At 39.4% G+C, this 21,158-nt stretch overlaps 1 protein-coding gene across 1 annotated transcript in view; it reads left to right on the top strand.

The window, feature by feature from the left end:
• The window catches only part of ANO2 (anoctamin 2), a 123,212-nt gene that overhangs the window by 28,609 nt on the left and 73,445 nt on the right, over window positions 1-21,158 (top strand). Inside the window, exons 10-12 of the mRNA XM_029965192.1 lie at window positions 2,880-2,962; window positions 10,166-10,180; window positions 13,169-13,249. Coding sequence (XP_029821052.1) covers window positions 2,880-2,962; window positions 10,166-10,180; window positions 13,169-13,249 — 179 coding nt within the window. The remainder of the gene's footprint in view (window positions 1-2,879; window positions 2,963-10,165; window positions 10,181-13,168; window positions 13,250-21,158) is intronic.

Here is a 21,158-nt window from a genome sequence, read left to right as displayed (position 1 = left end):
AAATGGAGCAAATATGTTGTTGTAATATAGCCACTCCTCAGCAATTAGTGTGTTATGCTTTGCAACCCTATTAAAATTTTACAGCTTGTTTTAGAAAGGAGTGGTTGGTAGCTTGGTGTTGGGTCAGGACAACAGAATTTTTAAGGAACTTGCAGACAGAACACGTCATGGAGGTAAGAAGAGTCTATTTACCAGTTCCTGGAAACCCTAGAGCAGAAATTAGGGAATATGTGAGAACTATAACTGAGAAATGGAAAAAGAGGATGAATTTATAGTCTCTCACAATGACTTCTTTTCCTATTTCAGATTGCTGCCAGTTACAGGGTGGACTGGCAGATAAAGTGTCACAGCTTACGCTGCCTTGTCCAAGTTTCAGTGCAGCTGTTTGGGCAGCACCTGTGTGCAGGACAATTCATTTACTCTTTCATAGGTAAATAGCATTTTCCTGACAGAGAATCTCTCCTGTAAACTTACATCCATACAAATGACCATTTCCACACAGCCTCATCCAGAGCAATTATATTGTAGTATTAGCAATGCATCGTGCAAAGGAAAATGTTGATACATCCTTGCACTAAGACAAATTAGTAGAATCTGTTATGGAACAGAAAAGGACAAAAAGTTCCATATGCACTGCTTTTAAAAAAGGCATGCAAGAATAACAAAATTTGTTCTGAGCTGTAGCCCGCCTCCAAAAAATGTTTCCCACAGATTGGAAAAGTCTGTTCTTGGGACCATGATAACTGAGCTTGTCAGTGCACAAAAATACAGCCGGCACATACAAAGAACAGCAAAGTGAAATAAAGTAGCCTTTACTAACTCTGCCCAGCTTGCCTCCTAAGTATTAGATTACACCAAACTTTGGTGCCTAACTGCTAGAAGACTCTACTGGTTGTATTTAGATCTCAATCTGTTGAAAGCAGTGCTCATTCACACACTGATTACAGCTGTACACTGAAAAGAGCTGTGTGGTTGTCTGGGTTGCCTTCATTTCACCGTGGTGTTGGACGCAAGAATTGTTTATCCTGCTTGTCTGCTCCCATCCTTTAAAGAGTAGATGGCTTGCTATGGTCAATATCTCAAAAGGAGTCATGCTTTTACTGGCTGATCCTGATACCTTGTAGAGTGTTTCTGTGATTCCAGCAATCCTGCTTGCAAGTGACCATATTCACAAAATAGAGAGTAACGCCTGGCTGACTGTGCTGAATGTCACTGGTGTTCTGGGATGATGGATTTCAGCTGTCAGAGGCATTTATTGGGACAGTTTCACAGAATCACAGAATGGTTTGAGTTGGAAGGGACCTTAATGATCCTCCAGTTCCAACCCCCTGCCATGGGTGGGGACACCTTCCACTAGCCCAGGTTGCTCAGAGCCCCATCCAACCCGGCCTTGGGCAATTCCAGGGATGGGGCAGCCACAGCTTCTCTGGGCAACCTGTGCCAGGGCCTCACCACCCTCACAGTAAGGCATTTCTTCCTAATTTCTAATCTAAACCTGCTCTCTTACAGTTTAGTTTCTGTGCTAGTGTAAGTCAGTGCAAAATTGCTGATTTCAGAACAGGTGCTGCATCAAGCCAAGGAAGTTCTTACAGAGCTAAATGTGGAACTGACTTTTTGTATAAAAGGAAAAAATGGAATGAGTAATAGCACCCTATAAACTAACCAAATGTTTTTGTATTTAGGATGTCTAAAAACCTTGAGTTTTCATACCATGCTAAATACAGCTTTTATATGTTCTCTCCTCTGTAAGGAAGGAGCACAGATAGGAGCTTAGTTGCATTATGTCTCGATTTGCTTTCAGTCCTGTCTTTAAATTATATTTATTTCTTACATGATAGGAGGATATCTGTGCAGAAAATATTTGCAGCTAACTGTTGGAATAGACTGACATGTAAGATCCAGGTTATTTTCCTAGTGTTCTAAGTTTTCACAGAGTTATCTTACAGTGTAGATAAAGTCAAAGGAAGCTGGATCTAACTCTCCATTGTTGTATGTCTTGTGGGGCCACCTAAAAGTTCTTCAAAGTCATGTAAATACTGTTGTGATCAAACTGTTTTTACAATACCCTTTTCACGAACTGAAAAGGTGAAGTGAAACATAATTCAGTGGAAAATGGTGCTCACAGTTGTCTATAGGTATAGCTTTTATCAGCATGGTTGGTGTTTTTAGTTGGCATGTCCTGGTTTAGTTTTGATATCGTTATCTGAAAATAGGTGCCAGCAAGTCAAGAGTCAGAAGTGCTATTTCTAATAAATCTGTAAGTCCATAAATCATGAGCAGTGAGACAAAGGGCTGTCTGGAGGAAATAGGAATTGTGAGAGGAAAGTCAGGAGGCTGTAAATATGAGAAAACAGTAAAACATCTGTTCTTTCATATTAATAAAAAGGAGAAGCAGGAGGCTGAACCAGCCTTTAGAAAAAAATCACCATGTCCATGCAGGACAAAGCCATTCAACTGTACCACTATAATATACTGCAAAATAAGATATTTTTCTACATATTAGTGGGTATCCTCATTATTTCAGTGGCAAGCTACACCTACTTCATGGTGAATAAGAAGAGGTGATGTCTTGAGTGGTAACAGCAGATGTGGGTTCAGTTCCGTTCTCTGACAAGAACTTACCAGTGGCTTTGGGCAACCCATGTTGTATCTTCCTCTATTTTATTTGTAAAAGACAGTAGTTATTGTTTACATGCTTTACTTGTGCTTTCTTTAAGACTGGGCCTGAGGCTGTTTCTTGGTGCTTAATTATAAAGTGTCCAGCATGATGGGATTCAAATATCAGTTGGAGCTTATAAGTAACACAAACATCCACCATAGTACATTGAATTTATCTTTCTAAAATTGTGGTTTGTTTTTTTTTTTTTTTTTTTTTAAAGCTACAATGTTCCTTGAACAATGGAAGCGGCTGCAGATGAGGTTGAGTTACTTCTGGGATCTAACTGGGCTAGAGGAGGAAGAAGTAAGTTTCCTATCCATGTGTTAATTTGCTGTATAAATTATCCTATATTTGAATATATGTATCCATAGTTTTCTCATAAGTGTTTTGTAGTCCAGTGCAGTTCATAGCTGTGTTTTTCTAAAGGACTGTAGTTGCTACAGTTTTTACCACCATAGTGTCATTTAAGAAATCATCACCTATATCTTACTAGTCAGCACTCTAATATTAATAATTAATGTTGAAAAGGATTATAAGTTCACAGCAGGTCATGTTCTGCTGACAATGTCTGTATGCAGTGTGCAGCAATAAAATGACACAGGATAAATACTTTGTCATATAGATGTTGCTTCATTATGTATAACTAAAATTCTCTGGGATGATGATAGCCACAGGTCACATAAGCAATATTTGCATCCAGGTCTGTGTGGTGTCTGTGATGCCTTAGATACATCATCCTGAGCTCCAGGTACTCATGAAGAGAGCTGTTTCAAAGGAATAAATGGGGCTGGTTTCTTCAGAAAGTGCTTTTCAATGAGCCATGGGGATTCTAGCTGTGCCTGAATTGACTGGAAAGTGAGATATACTTACTTATTGGTATTTATAGTGTCCCTGATTTTGTTTTTAGTTCTGTTCTTGGGCATTGGTCTGTTGAAATGCCTCTGTTTAAATGCTGAACTGCTTCTCACCAAAGGATTAATTTCTGACTAAAGAGAGTGCAGTTAGTAGCTATAAATATCATAATGAGAACAGGTAGACTTTGGACCTTCCCCTGGCAGTATATGCTGAGGTGTCTCTAAGGTCAGGGTCTTATTCAGGAATTCAGAACTGCAGCAATTAGATTCTTTTATGGCATGTGGTGAGCCAGCCACCTGTCTGGAAAAATTCAGTGTGCCTTGCCTCTCTTCATTAACCCAATAAGATGTGCTCCAGTTCCTGGAAAGTGAATTGCAGGCCTATCTTGATATGATGGGAGATTCTGAGTCCATTTATTCTCTTGGTGTTCCAGTACAGTTCTTTTAACAACAGACCACAAACAAGCCTTCAGCCCTGCTACTTGAGCTCAGCTAAAAAGAGGATGTAGAGTGCAAATAACATAGAAGGAAAGTAAGCTGACATCATGAACTTCATGATGTAGGATGGTGATAATATTATTCCACTTTTACCTATTCCCCAGATAAGAATAATTGGATAAAATGAAAAGATAACCCTGAGAACAGAGAGCAGGCTTCTGTATTCCTCTTATTCCATCACTATCCCATCATGCAGCAACACCTTTAACGAATGGAAGACCTCCCAAATATTCCCAAAAATTTCACTGGTCACTTGACTACAACTTCCTCTATTTTTCACCTGGTTTCTCAGCTTTTTCACTACTCTCTCTCCAGTTATGACATGGGTGATGCTCACAGTATAACCCTCCAAGTCTGCGAGTTCTGATACAAGCTCAGTGCATCAGCACATCAGAAGTTTCTGCTTGTCCTATGTGGAATCTCCCTGGGAGAGCAGAAATTCTATACCAATTACAGTACAAAAGGAGAGGCTGGAGTGTCATCTGTTGGCTCTGCAGGGTAGTTGATGAACCAACTAGATTTTACCGAATTTCAACTTGCAGTACAAGATCCTAAGGTTTAGCTTAATATCTGTAAAATGCTGTGAAAGAATCTATAGATTTTGAGGTCCTGTGAGGAAGAGGCCTGACATAGTGAAAGTTTGTGGATAGGAACTGTGGGATCAGTAAGAATCCTTTGTTTATGACAAGTGAAGGAGTGCCAGACAAATCTCAACACAAGTTGAAGAATTAGGAAAGTAGAATCATAAAAATAAGGCTGGAATGGACCTTAAGGGGCCATCCCTTGTGCGTGGTAGGATCAACTCTACTTAAATCATTATGGAGAGATGTTTGTCTTATTTGTACTTAAATAAATCCAGCACTGGAGATTTCAATTCCTTCCTAGGTAATCTATTCTAATGCTTTTCTATCTGTATTGCTAATAAGCTTTTACTAGTGTTTTTTTAGATCTCCTTGTTACATGTTAATTTTTTTCTCCTTTTTTTTTCATCTTTTAAAGATAAAGAGAAGGAATAGTTCTGTCCTCTTTTCAACAAACCAACACAATATCATATCTCTGTCACCCCACTTTTTTTTTAGATGAGCTAGCCTCTGCTCTTTCAGTCTTAATTCCTAAACATTTTCATACAATCATGGAATCATAGAATGGTTTGGGTTGGAAGGGACTTTAAAGATCATCCAGTTCCAACCCCCTGCCATGGGCAGGGACACCTTCCACTAGCCCAGGTTGCTCAGAGCCCCATCCCACCTGGCCTTCAACACTTCCAGGGATGGGACAGCCACAGCTTCTCTGGGCAACCTGAGGTGGTGCCTCCCCACCCTTTCAGGGAAGAACTTCTTCCTAATATCCAATCTAAACCTTCTCTGTCACTTTGAAGCCATTGCCCCTTGTCCTGTCACTCCAGGCCCTTGGAAATAGTCTCTCCCCATCTTCCCATCTGTAGGCTCCCTTCAGGTATTGGAAGGATTTTCTATATGTCTGTTTATTCTTGTTCCTTTCTGGATGTTTTCCAGCTGATCCAGCTCGTTTTTGAAGACTAATGCTCAAAATGGGCATCTCTTCACATGATCTCTTAAGCAAAATGTCACAGTCTGTGTCCTCTTCTATCAGCTCTTGGTACTTTTTGTGGCAAAACTCACAAAAGTTAGACCAGATTTTGTTTGCCTTTCGTCCATGAGATTCTTGAGATTCATGAAGATGAGGATAAAGTTGTCTGTAGGGAGATACTGGCACCAGGTTTCATTGGTGGTGAATTCATTACAAGTGTTTAAAATAATATTGGAAATTGGAAAATCGTGTCTGATTGAGTTAGGCCAGAAGGAACCAGAAGTGGAATGCACAAGATTACTTAACAGAGCAAGAAAAGGACAAGGAAGAAGTTCTGGAGGTTTAACAGTTTTAAGACTAGATGGGTTTAAGTTATGTATTATCAATTTCTTTAGGATGTGAAGTTATGGAACCAAAGTACGGAGGAAAACAGCCATAAAAACTGAAGAGCTGAGAAGTACTTTGTGAGAATAATATTATTGAAATAAATTGAAATAAATGCCTTCAGTGTAATTTTTCTGGACTCTTGACTATAAAGTTTTCAGTAAATTACTTTCTTTAAGCACACTGGGCCAAAGCTTTTGCTTCAAAAGAGTCACACGAGAGATTAATTTAGTGCCTTTATTTGTAAATATCTTGGCAAGGGCAGTCTGAGAAAGCAGACTCCCCAAGGCTTACATGCATATTTGCAGCTGGCAACTGTACAGACTTAGAACATTTGTGTTCTTACATCTGAAAACCACAAAATAATAGGTAGCATTGGGTACAAACTACAAAACAGATAATTGTGTTGAAAAGCAATTGAGCAACTGATAAATAAATAGCAGAGGAAAAGGAAAAAGCCAAACTCAGACCAGAACCATGACAACAGACAAAGCCTCGGAAATACATAAACACTCACAAAATCACAGAATCATTAAGGTTGGAAAAGACATCCAAGGTCATCGAGTCCAACCTGTGACCAATCCCCACTTTGTCAACCAGACCAGAGCACTGAGTGCCACATCCAGTTGTTTCTTGAATACCTCCCTTGGCAGCACATTCCAATGCTAGATAACCCTTTCCATGAAGAAATTCTTCCTGAAATTCATTCCCTCAACATGTCTTGCCACAAATGTGTGATTGTGTAAGCCAATCAAACAGGTTGTGCATTTGTTTATAGTTTAGGTTGTGTGATAAGGGATATGGCCAATTGATAAAGCAGGGGTGGAGGTGGGAGAATCCCACTCTTCTGCTTGGGAAGGAGCTGGTGAAGAAGTACAGAGGGACTCTGATTAATGATGTGGGCAGTAGAAACTGTTGCCTTCCCATGAATCTTCAGAAATTGTATTTCTAGGACTTAGGATATTCCTGCTTTAGTTTTTTTGGTGGAAGAGATTTTATGTCATTTTGCTGTATAAACTGAAATAGAAATGCAACTATAAATGATGAAATTTTAGAATAGGGACCAGAACTTGGAAGTCAAATGGACAGAAAATCTGCCCTAACTGAAATACCAAGGAGTCTCCCCTCATTGCTCTTGTTATTGCTCAAATAGTCATGTTGTCACAGTTTCATTATAACAAGGAGGAGCTTGGATGTCTATCTTCATTAAGGACATTTTTGGTAAGATATAATTTCAAGTTAAAATCCTGTGCTCTGTAAAATGTTTACTAGCTTTTTTTGGTTGTTGTTTTTATTTGTTTGTTTGTTTGTTTTTTCTTTTCAAAATAGTTCCCAAAGTCTCATTCTTCCTTTAAGATCCCTGTGGATTACTGCTGAGTTAAGAGAAAGTAATAAGGAAGGTAAACTGGGTAAGACAGAATTAAATAGTAAGCTGACTTGTGACACTAAATAGGTTTACACATCCATCCCATTCTCTCCTAACTCTATCCTGGTTTAAATTGATGTTCTGTACTATGCTTTCAAAATTCATTGTGATCTGAGGAGTTCGATGTTTTCACCTTTTCTTCCACTTTGCAAACTATAGGAGTAGACTCCTTTTTTTGAAGTTTTAATAGTACCTACTAAACCTGGAAGTACAAGATATTTTTGTTTGCTTAAAAAATAAAATAACTGTGTAGCCCTCTTGGAGAAAAAATGGTCAGTAATGTTAAAAGGGGAATTTGTGGCTACAATATTTTGTCTTGTCTCTTTCATCCTCTCTACATCCTTTGGTTTCTTATGCCAATAACATCTTTACTTTGGATTATTTTCCTCAGATGCATAATCTCACATTTTTCCCATACCTACTCTAATTTTCCTGTTAGGTCCACATTTCCAAATATTTTTGAACTCCTTGTCTGCTTTTTTACTACCTTTCCTTGGGTTTCATCCCTCTTTCCAGTGAATCTTCTCTCACCTTCATTAAATTCCAATTAACACTAGTTATTTAATGATCCCATGATAGCCCTGATATACTAACCAATTCATTTCAACATTCTACTTAAGTCCTATGTTTAAGAGGATGAGAATTTTATTAGGATAGTTGGGAAGGGGATGCTGAAAACCGGATGTTGTCCCTCAGGTCTGTGGGGAAACTATTAAGGGGAAACTGTTGCTCCACTGAAAAATTACATGTGACAACCCCCTTTAAACCTGTTTTAAGTTGTAGACTGTAAGAACCAAAGTAGGTGATAATTGTTTTGCTTACCAAGAAGTTGATAAAGATGTATGATTACATTTTTTCATTCCCAGACAGCTGATCCAGAGGTCTGCCCCAACATCCTAGGACTCTAATTTTGCTCTTCTATGTCTCTTCTAGCTGACATATCAATGTGCTCTCATTTACTTTCTTTTACAGAGTAGGTTTAGATTAGATATTAGGTAGAAATTGTTCCCTGTGAGGGTGGGGAGGCCCTGGCACAGGTTGCCCAGAGAAGCTGTGGCTGCCCCATCCCTGGAAGTGTCCAAGGCCAGGTTGGATGGGGCTCTGAGCAACCTGGGATGGTGGAAGGTGTGCCTTGCTGTGGCAGGGGGGTTGGAACTGGGTAATCTTAAGGTCTCTTCCAACCCAGGCCATTCTGTGATGGTGTGATTCACACAATTCCATTTACCAGTATAGGAGTATTTAAATAGATTGAATTTGAACTGTAAAATGAACAAAACCAAATGATGCTGTATTCTGCTGCAGTTACCCTCAAAATGTCATCTGGCATTGAAATGACATCATTTGGTTGTTTGATCCCAGCCTAAGGGCATTTAAAAATCTGAGACCATATTTCAAAATTTAGTTTTGCAGGTAGTCTCCTGAAGCACTACCACTGTTCTCGCTCAGTGAGAGTGAAGATCTATCTATCTGTCTGGGAAATGTATTCCCATAGTTTCTTTTAACTCCTTCAGTTTTATGTTGCTTTAGAATACCTTTGGTAGCTGAAGTTCTGTGTACTTGCTCAGTGGCTTTTATCTTTTAACATCCCTAAACTTGTTAAATGACTTATTCAAGCTTTTGTTTTAATTTTGCATTTATCAAATGTATCATACAAATGATCTGGACTGAAAAGATTGGGGACATCTACCAGCAGCCCCGTGTTGAGATATAAAACCATTTTTCTTTGGATAAGTGTCCCTTTAGAGGGACAGTCGGAACAGATCCTTGGTGTGAATAACAAACTCTTCCTTGGACTTTTCACCCCACCAACCTCTGTCATCATCATCATGAGAAAGAGAAGGGTTTGGTCCTTGATTTGTAAAAATTAACCCTTCTGCAGCAAAGAACAGCTGGGCTCTCTGTTCTGTTCATTCCAAGTTTCCATTTTGCTTTGGGGCAGCAGCTGGGTCATTCCAATTTTTCCTTTTGGAAACCTTTCTTCCTATCAGTGTGCACTGATATGCTGCTCTGCTTGTGCACAGCATATTAGGATAAGGCTGTTCAATGAATTTGTACTGTTTTTTTGACTTTAAGCATATGGGTTCTTTTTTTTTTTTTTTTGATGGTAACTCCTTTGGTCTGTCAGTCTGGAGTAGTTTCTAAGGTTCTATCTTTTCTTCTTACAAATCCAATGAATTTGTCACGTATGCTTTGTCAAATTCTGTTATCACTTTCTTCCTAAATCAAAAAGAAATTAAGGAGAGAGGAGTTCACATCTTATGTTCTTATCAAACTGGATCGTTACCCTTGCAGCCAGAATTTGCAATGTATGCTGGGTGCACATGTATAGGTTTGAGGCAAATCCTGGAGACCATTCTCAGGGAAAATTCCTGCTGACGTCAATCTGAGTTTAGCCAGAGTAAAAATTCCATGATTTGGCTTTTTGTTTTCAGAATGGGAATTACAGTTTTTCTACTCTGAGCACTCATTTGGCCTCAAAGTACCTTGGCTCACATGGTTTTCAATAAGTGTCTGGCAGCTGTACTGGCAAACTTCCAGCATCGTGGGATTCATATTTATCCCTACATGGACATTTGGCCTTCTGAAGTCATCATAACTATTTCTAGCTTATTAAGTGTAGAACTCTTCCCATTTTCAGACAAAGAATTGATTCTGAATCATGCTCTTTTTACAGCTGAGTGGAATTGTCCCTTCACATCCATGTATGTATGGGTCAAATATCTCTGAGTCTGGACTGTAAAGAAATATTTTGTGCAAAATACACATAAAAGGAATATATGGAAACTTGCATTCCAGGAAGCTCTGTGGTCTGTTCAATCAAGGGTAAGATGACTTGGCAGATTCAGAGAAGACAGATCAACTAATTATCCAATCCAGATGTAGGTGTATGAAATGCAGTTAAAAAGGACATTGGCATCTCTAACTAGGAAAACTAAGCATAACTTGCCCAAAATTGAACAGAATATGCACTCAAAGCAAAACTGTCAATTGTAAACAGTAAGTTTGCAATGTTCTGCTTGGCATTTATCTGCTCACCCTTTTTCCATTCAAGTCAGTTTTCAGAAGTTGCTCTGACCTCTGGAAGTTGCCCCTGGTGGCTCAGAATGCTGTGCTTACCAGAGAGTAAGATGAAAAAAAGGAAAAAAAGCCAATTCAGATCTCCAGGTGCTCCCATAGTGCCATTAGATCTCTTAAGTCTAAAGATGTTTCTTGCATCTGAGCTCTGTACTGTAGCTAAGGGAGTGTGATAAAAAATAATGCAGATCAAAAAGGTGGGGAAAACTTACAAAACATCAAGATACAGGTGTTGACTGCAGCATCTTTAAACATTTACACTGATTTGTTTAGAAAGTGAGAAGCCCATCTTCAGTGTGGGGAAACCTATCCATGAAAATGTACACACCCCAAACCCCGGTGGCATCCCCCTGGATGAATCCCTGGATATCTTATCACCTGGATTGATGTTGGAACAAGGACTGCTGAATTAACTCACTCTTTCTTTCTTTCTCTAATTATTTCTTGAATTCTTCTTTTCTCTCTTCCTTTTCATTTTACCCCTTAATCCCAAACCCACTGCTGTGTGCTTGTATAGTAGTTCAGGGACTAACATACCATTTTCCATGCCAATTGTGCAATTTACTATTAAGACTTTCTAATTGTTTGCAGACCCTCTGACTGTTCACCACGAGCATTTATGAATCTCAGGTGTCTCCTTCCCCTTAGTGGGGGGACATCACAGCTGGTCTAGTGGAAGGTGTCCCTGCCCCCATCAGGGGGCAGATCTTTAATGTCCCTTCCAACCCAAACCATTCTATGATTTAAATGATAGTATGTCACATACCTTTTTAATACATCAGGAAAATCTCATGATCAAGATAAATAATAGGTTGGGGGGTCTCACAGTGTTTATATTCTTGTGTGCATCAGAGAATGGTGGAGGTTGTGTCTGAAGTAGTTAAAATGTTACAGGTAGACTGCCAAAGTTCCATGTAGCCTCCATTGTATTGTTTATGAGGATTAAATAATTTTATTTAAAATGGCTTTTGATCTCTTCATGGCTACCAGATTCATTAAAAAGTGTTAGTAAGCCAAACATTTTTGATAGGGCTGATAAGCAAATGTTCTAATTATAGTAAAGATGATAATATGACCAATGCTAGAGGAATAGCCTTTTTTTGTGGAAGGTATCAAATCTAAATTCCAGGCTCTGAATGAATTCGGAACTTGGTGGGAATGAGGAGATACATGACACTTGTCCTTTTTATGAGCTGCTTTCTTTGAAAGCCTGGTGAATATTTGCCACCATGCTTAATTTATGCTCTAATTTAGAAAAGAAAATCATATTTTGAAAGGGAACCTTGAAAGGTTGTTTATAAGGGAAACTGGGCCAAATCCAGCAGCCCAAGAGAGGTGAAGCAGCCACAGCTCCACACCCCTGGGCTGCACCTATAGTGAAGCAAACCATGTATTCCCAGTAGACATTTGTACACAGAGCACATACACACAGCACATATGTGCACATATGCATGGACAGCACACAGATCACACAGACATGCACAAAACACAGCACAACAGCCTTATCCTGCTCCTCTCCCTCACTGCAGAGGTCTGCTAGGGAGAATATATATATGTGTGTATATATATCATAGAATCAACTGGGTTGGAAAAGACCTCTGAGATCATCAAGTCCAACCCTTGATCCAACCCCTCCATGGTTCCCCATCCAGTCTCATCTTAATACCTCCAGGGACAGTGACTCCACCCCCTCCCTGGGCAGCCCATTCCAATGTCTGATCACTCTCTCTGTAAAAAATTTCTTTCTAATATCCAACCTAAACTTCCACTGGCACAGGTTAAGACCAAGCCCTCTTGTCCATATGCACAAATGTACAGTGCAGATCCCCCCAGCAGCTGGGGTCACTCACTGTGCCCAACAGCTCCCCCTGGGCCCCAGCCTCCCCAGGTTCTGGCACTCAGGTACAAGCCCGCAATGCTACATCCCCTGTCCAGGTGCTCACTCACACACACATCCTGCTCCCCCAGAGCTGACTGGGACTCCCTGGCCCCCCAGCAACCAAACCACCCTATTCTTGACCTTGAAGACACCACCCCCCACCCTAGTGCATCACACTCCCAGAGACCCCCAGACCCTGTGATCTCTCTGGCAGTTGGCTGGGATTCTCCTGGTCCCTCTGATAACCCAATTCCACCGTGGTCTCATCCTTAGGAACTTCCACTTTCCTGATTCCCAGGCACTTCACCTATCTGCTAGCTGAGATGGGCTCTGGTGGGTAGAGCAGAGTGCTAACAATGGCAAGGGACCATTCACCTTGAGTTTGAGTTGGACTCTATGATCCTTGTGGGTATCTTCTAACTCAGAATACTCTGTGATGGTGATCAGCATGATCTCCCCTAGCACTTAGATCCTCAGCCTCACACCTGCACTTCCTTCATGTGCTGTAGGTCAAACCACCAAACTGTTTGTATATGACCACCCCTTTTTATCCCCTTATCCTTTTTCACAGTTGTTCTTCCCCAGGCGGCTTAAATCCCTCCCTTCTCCACCTTTGGCTCCTCCTCCAAGCATTCCATAGTAAGTCCTGTGCAATCCCTAAATGCTCTTCCCCTGCATCCTATAATGTATCAGATACCTTAAGGCAGTGATCCCCTGAGTCCAAAAGGTGCCATAGTGTTGAATCCTCTGGATGGCTTGGCTTGTGAATAAGTGACCATAACTTTGTGGGTTTTTTCCCTTAATCATAATCACATGTTTGCTTGTTTGTTTGTTTGTTTCAGGAGCATCCCAGACCAGAGTATGAAACCAAACTGCTGCAGAAAAAGCTGAAAAATAAAACCATCACAACAGACAATCCAAACGAGGTAAGATGCAACTTACCCTTTTCATTTATGTTGGATTTGTGTTTTTCTATGTTGTGATTATATTTTTGTCTGTGTCTGATAGTTTGCAAAAGGTGCTTTTTGGTGCTCTTAAACAGCCTTGTAATTTGGTTGCTGGTGGTCTGGTGTCATGCAGGCTTTGAGGTCATCGCTTTGCTGCCTCTGCAAAGTAAAGCAATTTGCATAGAAATAAGGTTGACAGGTGGTTCAGGATCTAATCTGTGGAGTAGTGAATGATTCCTAAGATAATCACTGCAAGAATTCTTACAGCAATGACCTAGAATGTCACTACTTTTTGGACTTATAGTGATTTTATTTGCATAGGTGACACTGGTGTCTTTAGTCATGTCTCAGTTACACAGTTGTGGAGTTTTGACAGCATTTCCAGGACAGATGGAAAAAATAATAATTGGTTGATTATTTTTAGATTGAAGTGAGTTTATGATTTTTGTGGCTATTTCAAACCTTTTAGAACAGGCCCTTTTTTATCAATCTCCTCTTGTTGACAAAGGTGTATTTCCTAAGCATTCACAAATTCTGTAGACTTGGTCCATTAGGCTTGGTTAAACACTGCTCTTTCCCTGCATACCACATGTGCCAGTAAAGCCAAAGCATTCCAATACCATGTTCTGTTTCCAGGTAGAAGAAAACAGCTTAATTTTTTTAAACACTGAGAACCAGTATGTGAACTGGAGAATACCTTAGGTTTGGTCCAACAAATTTAGCCCTGCAGCTTAAGGAAGAACTTCACTATCCCTTTCTTCTGGTCACCACCAGGATTGTGAAGTGTTTCTGGGGAACGTTTCATTTCAGTGAAACTGCTTTTCACTTGTTATGCCCCAGCAAACTCCACAGAAGACAATGAAAAATTCCCAGTTATTCTAGTGGGCTTTGGATCTTGCCCAGCATGAGCAGAGACTCACACAGCACTATGGACAGGTCTTCCCTTACACAATATGCAGTTCTCTTGGCCTTCCATGTGAGGGACCAAAGGCTGTAAATTTGGATAAAGCAGTTGCTGCTGTTCAGCTTTTTTTGTTTTAAAGTATGCGAAAACTGGACACAAGTCAGCGACTGATGCTGTAGAATAGAATTATCTTGCTTACCTGAGATGCAGAAATCACAGCATTATAAGTTAGAAATTAATTTAAGGTAAAACAAAAACAAAACAAGCAAAAAAAAAAGTGGAAAAAAAAGTGTGGAAAATAAGGACCAATGCACTATAAAACCAGGAATAACTCCTTTCAGATATCAAGAATAAAAAGGCTTTCCTGAAATACTTTTTTCTTTAATTGCTTTCTGTGCCAGTGTGGATGGAAAAATTGCTGAATTTCTAAATCTTGGATTAGTGTTCCCCAAACTACTGAAATACATTCTAAAAACAACTGAACAGTTTTCTATCAGTCAACATGCTGCTTACTAATTCTGTTGTAATTCTGTCCAGCAAACAGCACATTAGTTTGGGTTTGGAAGATGAGTTGCTCATATGTTTGTACCTCAATGTCTTATGGTATTATAAGAGCAAGAAATTATCATGTGAGACCTGCTGAAGAGAAAACAGGACAGTTCTTTAACTGAACAGTTATGTTTAATTAACTGTGGAGATGCACCATTACATTTTGCTCTGGAAGACCTTCAAAAGTTAGATATTAAAAGTGATGAGTATTTAAAACTTCAGTAATTCTTCAACCCTCCTTTTAGAGGTTTCAGTCTTTTCTTTTTCCTACTTCAAATGGCTTTGTTTTATAATCTGTGCCAGACCATTAGCTCAGGAGCTTTGCAGGGCAGGTTAATAGCAAGGCACAGGTTTCTGTGAGGCCTCTGGCTCAGTATTTCTGGTTGGGTGGAAGCCAAGGTACAGGACTTTGTCATATTAACAGTGCAGATCTACTGGCTGGACCGGCATCAAAGTAGAGATGTCTCTGTAGTTCAAGATTCAATCCTCCTCGTTTCTTGGGTTTGTGTGACTACACAGATGTCTGTGAGGTGTCCATCTCTTCATAACTTGGTTGACAGTCTCATGTCATGGGAGAAGTCTCTGTGAAGTTGTCTCCTGAATATTTTTAGCTAACCAGTGTAAATTAAAGGCATATCTCTTTGATGTGGCTGGTCAACAACTGTAGCTGTGTTAATATCAAAGGACAGGGTCTGGCACTGCTGCATGAAACTTCTCATTACTTATCTAATATGAAGTCAGAAGTCTCCAATTCAGCAGCTGTGGCTTGTTGGGATAGAAATGGTGCCAAAGCTGTGGCCATTGTGAGAATACTGATTTAGAGCTTACTTAAAGGCATATATTTCTATAAAATTACTGGCTTGTTTCCAGTATGTTAATTCCTCTGTTCCGGTGAGGATGTGACAGGTTTTATGGCAAGAAACTGAGCTTTTATGTGCAAAGCTCTGTGTATGGTGGATTTTTTTTCCTTGCCTTATTCCAACAGGAAATTCCTGTGAAGCTAATTGGGTTATTTTTGCAGAGAAGAGTAAGGGGTTTGGTTATGGGCTGGTTTTGTGATTGCAGAAGAAAATTGACACCACTTACATACTCTCTTAAATGATAACTTGGGAATATCTGTTAAGAGGAAACCTACTTCAACATATAGTTTTCCCTGTCTGCTGTTGAAGTCATTAACTTTAATGAGTGTGGAAGATGCCCAGCACCTGTCAGGGCCAGTAAACATATGAGTCACTCTGCCCAGGCAGCAAATTCCAAATCAGCTTGATGAGACTGGCAACAGAAAATATGACACATCTAATGTGTTACTTGCCCAATGGGGTTTGTGTTCTAGAACACAGCTTTCATACAAAATACTGCTTAGTGTGTAATAAGCAAAGAACAAAATTTCAGCCTACACTACCCTGTGTGGTTCAGGCTCTTTTAATAAATATTTTATTGGTTATTTGGAGAGTGGTAAAGAACCTGTGAGGGCTCAAAGCACTTTACAAAAGATTGGTGTGAAGTTACTCTAACAATAACACCCTAGGGTTCTACTGTTTCAGAAGATAATTAATTTAAAGCTAAAGGAGTTCAAACATGTCTGAGGTCAAGTAGAAAATTCATAAACAGGCAGTCCTTATGAATTAAAACATTCATTTTGAAAATGACAAGTTCTAAGGGACTGATTCAAGAAACCTGCAATGATCTGACCTATAGACAATAGGACTGTTTAATTCTTTGTGGTCACATACTATTTACAAGAACATGTAGTGACAGGACAAGGGGCAATGGCTTCAAACTGACAGAGAGTGGGTTTAGATTGGATATCAGGGAGAAATTTTTCCCTGTGAGGGTGGTGAGGCCCTGGCACAGGTTGCCCAGAGAAGCTGTGGCTGCCCCATCCCTGGAAGTGTCCAAGGCCAGGTTGGATGGAGCTCTGAGCAACCTGGTCGAGTGGAAGGTGTCCCTGCCCATGGCAGGGGGGTGTTTTGTAATGAGATGGTCTTTAAAGTCCCTTCCAACCCAAACCACTCTATGATTTAATGATGTAAAGGCTTGCTTTGTGATTCATGTACATTAAAAAACGTCTTGCAGCTGAGATGAGGGCTTATACATGCAGGAATGTGTGTGTCTGATAACACGTTCATGAAAATACAACAGATGCAAATTTTGTAATGAAGCAATTAATGTATTTTGTTGTTCTAGTTTAATGCACTGCAACACTGAAGATCTTGACAGAAATATTTAATGAATAGGGTAAAGTTACTATATGTGCACAATGGTAACTAAGAAGGTGTTGGATCTTTATAATCTTGTGATAAGTTGTTCTCTCTCTGCAATAGCGGCATCCTCGATGGAATTACACACAGGTCAGGAAATGAAAATTGGTTTTGTGCCTGAAAACATGCAGATGGGGCTAATCCAACTCTCACTGGAGCTGATGGAAAGAAAGTTTCCAGTTGTTTCTAAGAGAAATGGATCAGGCCCTGACTCTTTTTCATTAAATATCCAGCTGATCTGGCAAACATGATGCAACATTATATATATATATATATATATATATATTCTTATCTTTCCTATTTGGCAGGAAAATGAATAACTCATTCTACATATTTCTCAAGGAAAATTTTCTTTATAGGGGCTTTTCTCTCTTGGCTCATGTCCTTACTTGGAGCCAATCCTGGGAATAATAGAATCTGACATTCTGTCTTTCCATTAATTCATTCTAGATATGAAAGTGGCAGAATAAGTTATTTAAATTGTTAATTCAGCTGGTAATTGAAACAAAAGAAAGAACTATTTCTTCCTGGACCATTCCTTCAGTTAATAACTGAATTACACCAAGCTGGTTTGAAGAGGAAGGTTTCTAGTGCGAGAATGATACAGGTAAATATAAAGATGAATTGTACATTGCTGCCCAATATTTTATATATATATTTAAAATTTCAACATTGCAAAACAGGAAATAGTAGTTCTTGCTAGCAGTTGATTCCTTACCCAGTCTTGCATAAGCAAATCTCTCACAAGGCCTAAGATGTTGGAGCCCATCTCTTCATTAAGCAAATCCTTTATAGGATTATCTATAAAAAAATCTTTTACTTTTTTTTTATATATTAGCTGAAACTCTGTAGAAGAAACCAAGATATTTGGTCACAAATATTAATTTGAACAACCAGAACTGTAAAAGAACTTTAAATAAACCCAGAGTTCCTTAACCACTAATACTTTAGCATTTATTGAATCTTATTATTAGCTTGATAAGTCCATCAATTTGATCCAGTATTTCTTAAGTTGGCCAGTGTCTTTCTATCCTTTCATTTCTTTACTTGGACAAATAACTTTCTAAGCATATGTGGTAGTAAGAGGAATATGTACTAAATGATCTTCTTCTTTTTCCTTTTCAACTTATTTCTTATCTTTAACTTTTGAAAATAAAAAATGATTGGATAAAAATAAGAGAACAACTGAAGATGGATGAGGACACTTATGAGGATAATCTTATACAGACCTCTCATCTTCTTTATTGTGCAATATTTGTTTGGGTAATCAAGTGACATCACATTTGAAGGGTAAATGTTATAATTCTGATTATTTTAATGTATACTCGAGTTCTAGATTACAGCAGTTTTATACCAGACTATTCATAAGCTGAATTTGTGTCTTCAAAAGACTGCTGATGTGGCATTTCAGTGCTTTTTTATTTAGATGTGTGGATTCTTTGACTACAGTGTATATGATGTGTATTCAAAGCTCTTCACTGTTGCTGTCTTGGAATTTAGTTATCTTTGTGTGGAGTAGTATAAGAAATGCAGCTAAAAATGTCCCACTTTCTCCCTGTTCCTCTGAAAACCTAAGGTGGGGCTTTCTCATTTTTATCAGACCAATGTATGGTCACAGTGCTGTGTTCCCGTATTTATGATTATATTCCTGTCAGCCTTCAGAAGGAGGTACCTCTTTCGGTGCTCTTGATAAGATGAAAGAAAAATGCTTAGAAATATAGTGTAGTAGAATAATTCAAGTTGGGAAGGCTTTCAGGATTTTGTCTAGTCCAAAGGACTATCCTATCAAGGGAGTGTCAGCTGTGATATCAAACCAGGTTACTCAGGATTTTATCCAGTTGGGTATCAAAAACCTCCAAGGATGGAGATGGTAGCACCTTTCCAAATGCTGCCTAACTGTCCTCATGGTGTGAAAGCTTCTCATTCCATCCAGCCAGATCCTCTCTGCTTTCAATTTATGACCATTGTCTCTCTTAGTCCCAGCATGAACCACTGTGAAGAGCCTGGCTCTGTCTTCTTGATGACCTCCTTAAACATGCTGAACAAGCCTTGTTCCTCTTCCTTGGACAAGTGCTCCAGGGCTCTGCCCTTGACTCAGAGTAGTGTCATTTATTTTTTCAACTGGAGTGCCCAAAATTGGACACAATATTTTAGGTGCAGGCCAGTGAGTGCTGAAAAGGTGATCACTTCTCTGGATCCACCTGTTAATGCATCCCAGGGTGCTGTTGGCCTTTGCTGCCAGGGCACATTCCTGGCCCTTGTTCAGCTTGCTGTTTAGAGACACCAAAGGGCCTTTTAAGTAGTCTGTCCTTCTGAAAGGAGTTTTCCTTTTCAAAGGCAAGTCTTTTAATTTGTGCTTGATGAATTTCTTGAAGTTTGTCCATCTGTGTCCCTTTGGATGGCAGCTGTGTACTTAAGCATATTGACTGATGTCTCCCCAGTTTGATGTCATCTGCAAGCATTCCACCACCTCCTCCAGGTCCTTTAAAATCATTAAACAGGGCAGTCCTGGTATGACCACATCATTACTCCAGCTGTTCCAGGTTTCCAGGTAGAGTATCAGTTATCAGCTAACACCCTCTGAGCTAGACCATTGAACTTGTATTTTGCTGAAGTCAAGGCAAATGGCATTGACAAGTCTCCTCTTGCCCAGAAGTCTAGTCAGTCTCTCACAGAAAGCAATCAGGGTTCTGCAATGTGATTCACCTTTGGTAAATCTGTGATGACTGTTCCCAGTCACCTTCCTAATGTGCTCAGAAATGGGTTTCTTCTCTTTTCAAGAGTCAAAAGTGAGGCTAACTCCTGAAGTATTCTTTTGTCCTTTCTGTGAAGATGGATACAAGATTGTTCTTTCTCCTGTTGTCAAAGGCCCTTCTGTTGTCAATGTCCTTCCAGAGATGATAGGGATCAACTTCCAATAACATCACCATGTTCCTCTGCCTCCCATTCCTCTTCTTCAGTCATAAGTCAATGAAATTGCTGCTTATCTTTTGTAAAAGAATAAATAATCACTTTTTTTGTCTAGACATCAAAATAGTGTTTAACTAGGAACACTGGATGCTTTTTTGATTCAGCTATTGGAGGTTGAACAGCACAGGTGAGAGCCAGGAGTTCAAGAAAAAAGTATCTTATGCTTGGGAGACTCTTTCTGCCAAAATACATATAAATATATATAAATATAATAGTTGTCTTTGTCAGAAGAGATCTTTGAATGTAGAAACAAGAGGAGACCGGGATGCTGTCTGTTGGTCTTATTTGTGTTACTTATTAAGATTTTGGCTCAAGGGAGCATTCTTTCTGGGGTGGTACTATAGCTTGCGTTGTTTAATCGTGTAACTCCAACCCAAGCATATGATTAAAGTTAAGCACATGTTCAGCGTCCTGAATACGGATACAATTAAATGTTTCTTTTTGGAATTGAGGCCTAAGCTTCTTATTGACGACATTAAGGATGATGCAGGTCTCTTTCCTATTAAGCTGAATGGAAAGACTCATTCCTGCAGGTCCTATTCATCAGGACTTGGAATTAATGCGAGTTCTGCCTGAGTAAGTAATTAACTCTAAGTCCTTAAGTTTGCAGTTACTGCAGATGACTTACATTGTACCCAGTCAAAGACTGAAATACTGGGTTAGAAGACTACAGAAAAACCCCAGGTTGAAAAATAAATCTCCAGAAGTCTTCTGGGGTTTCATTTAATGCATATAGTTGAACTTAAGGAAAATTACAAAGAAAAATTAGAGTATTCTCCCTCTCCTGTGTGCTGGTGACAAACTCTTGTATCTTGGAGTATATTTTTTACCTTCTCTTGAGCACATTTATAGGGTAAATTTCATGCTATTTATCTCCAAGGTCAAAACAGAAGCCCACATTTGGGACAAAAATGACACAAATTAGTTGTGGAAAAAACAGTCAGTTAAGTTAGTTGCCAAGAATTTTTTATTTGGTGCATGCTGCAATCCTGTCTGCAATTTCAAACAAATAAACTGCGTTTACATTCGGTTCCTTTGGGCGTCCGTCCGATGAAGATTGGAATTCCACAAACTCCGGACTTAAAGAGCTGAGGAACTCAATTTGAACTGCTCGACTTTTGCAGCTATTACTGTGCTTAATTGAAAAACACTTGCCTGCTGATCTGCTGATTTTCATTTGATTTAGGGATATGATGGCATTGTG

Source organism: Manacus vitellinus, unplaced genomic scaffold (genome assembly GCF_001715985.3).
Source record: "Manacus vitellinus isolate BGI_N305 unplaced genomic scaffold, ASM171598v3 scaffold_90_pilon, whole genome shotgun sequence".
NCBI lineage: Eukaryota > Metazoa > Chordata > Aves > Passeriformes > Pipridae > Manacus > Manacus vitellinus.
The sequence above is the reverse complement of the archived record's forward strand: the minus strand, read 5'-3'. Positions and strand labels throughout refer to the sequence as shown.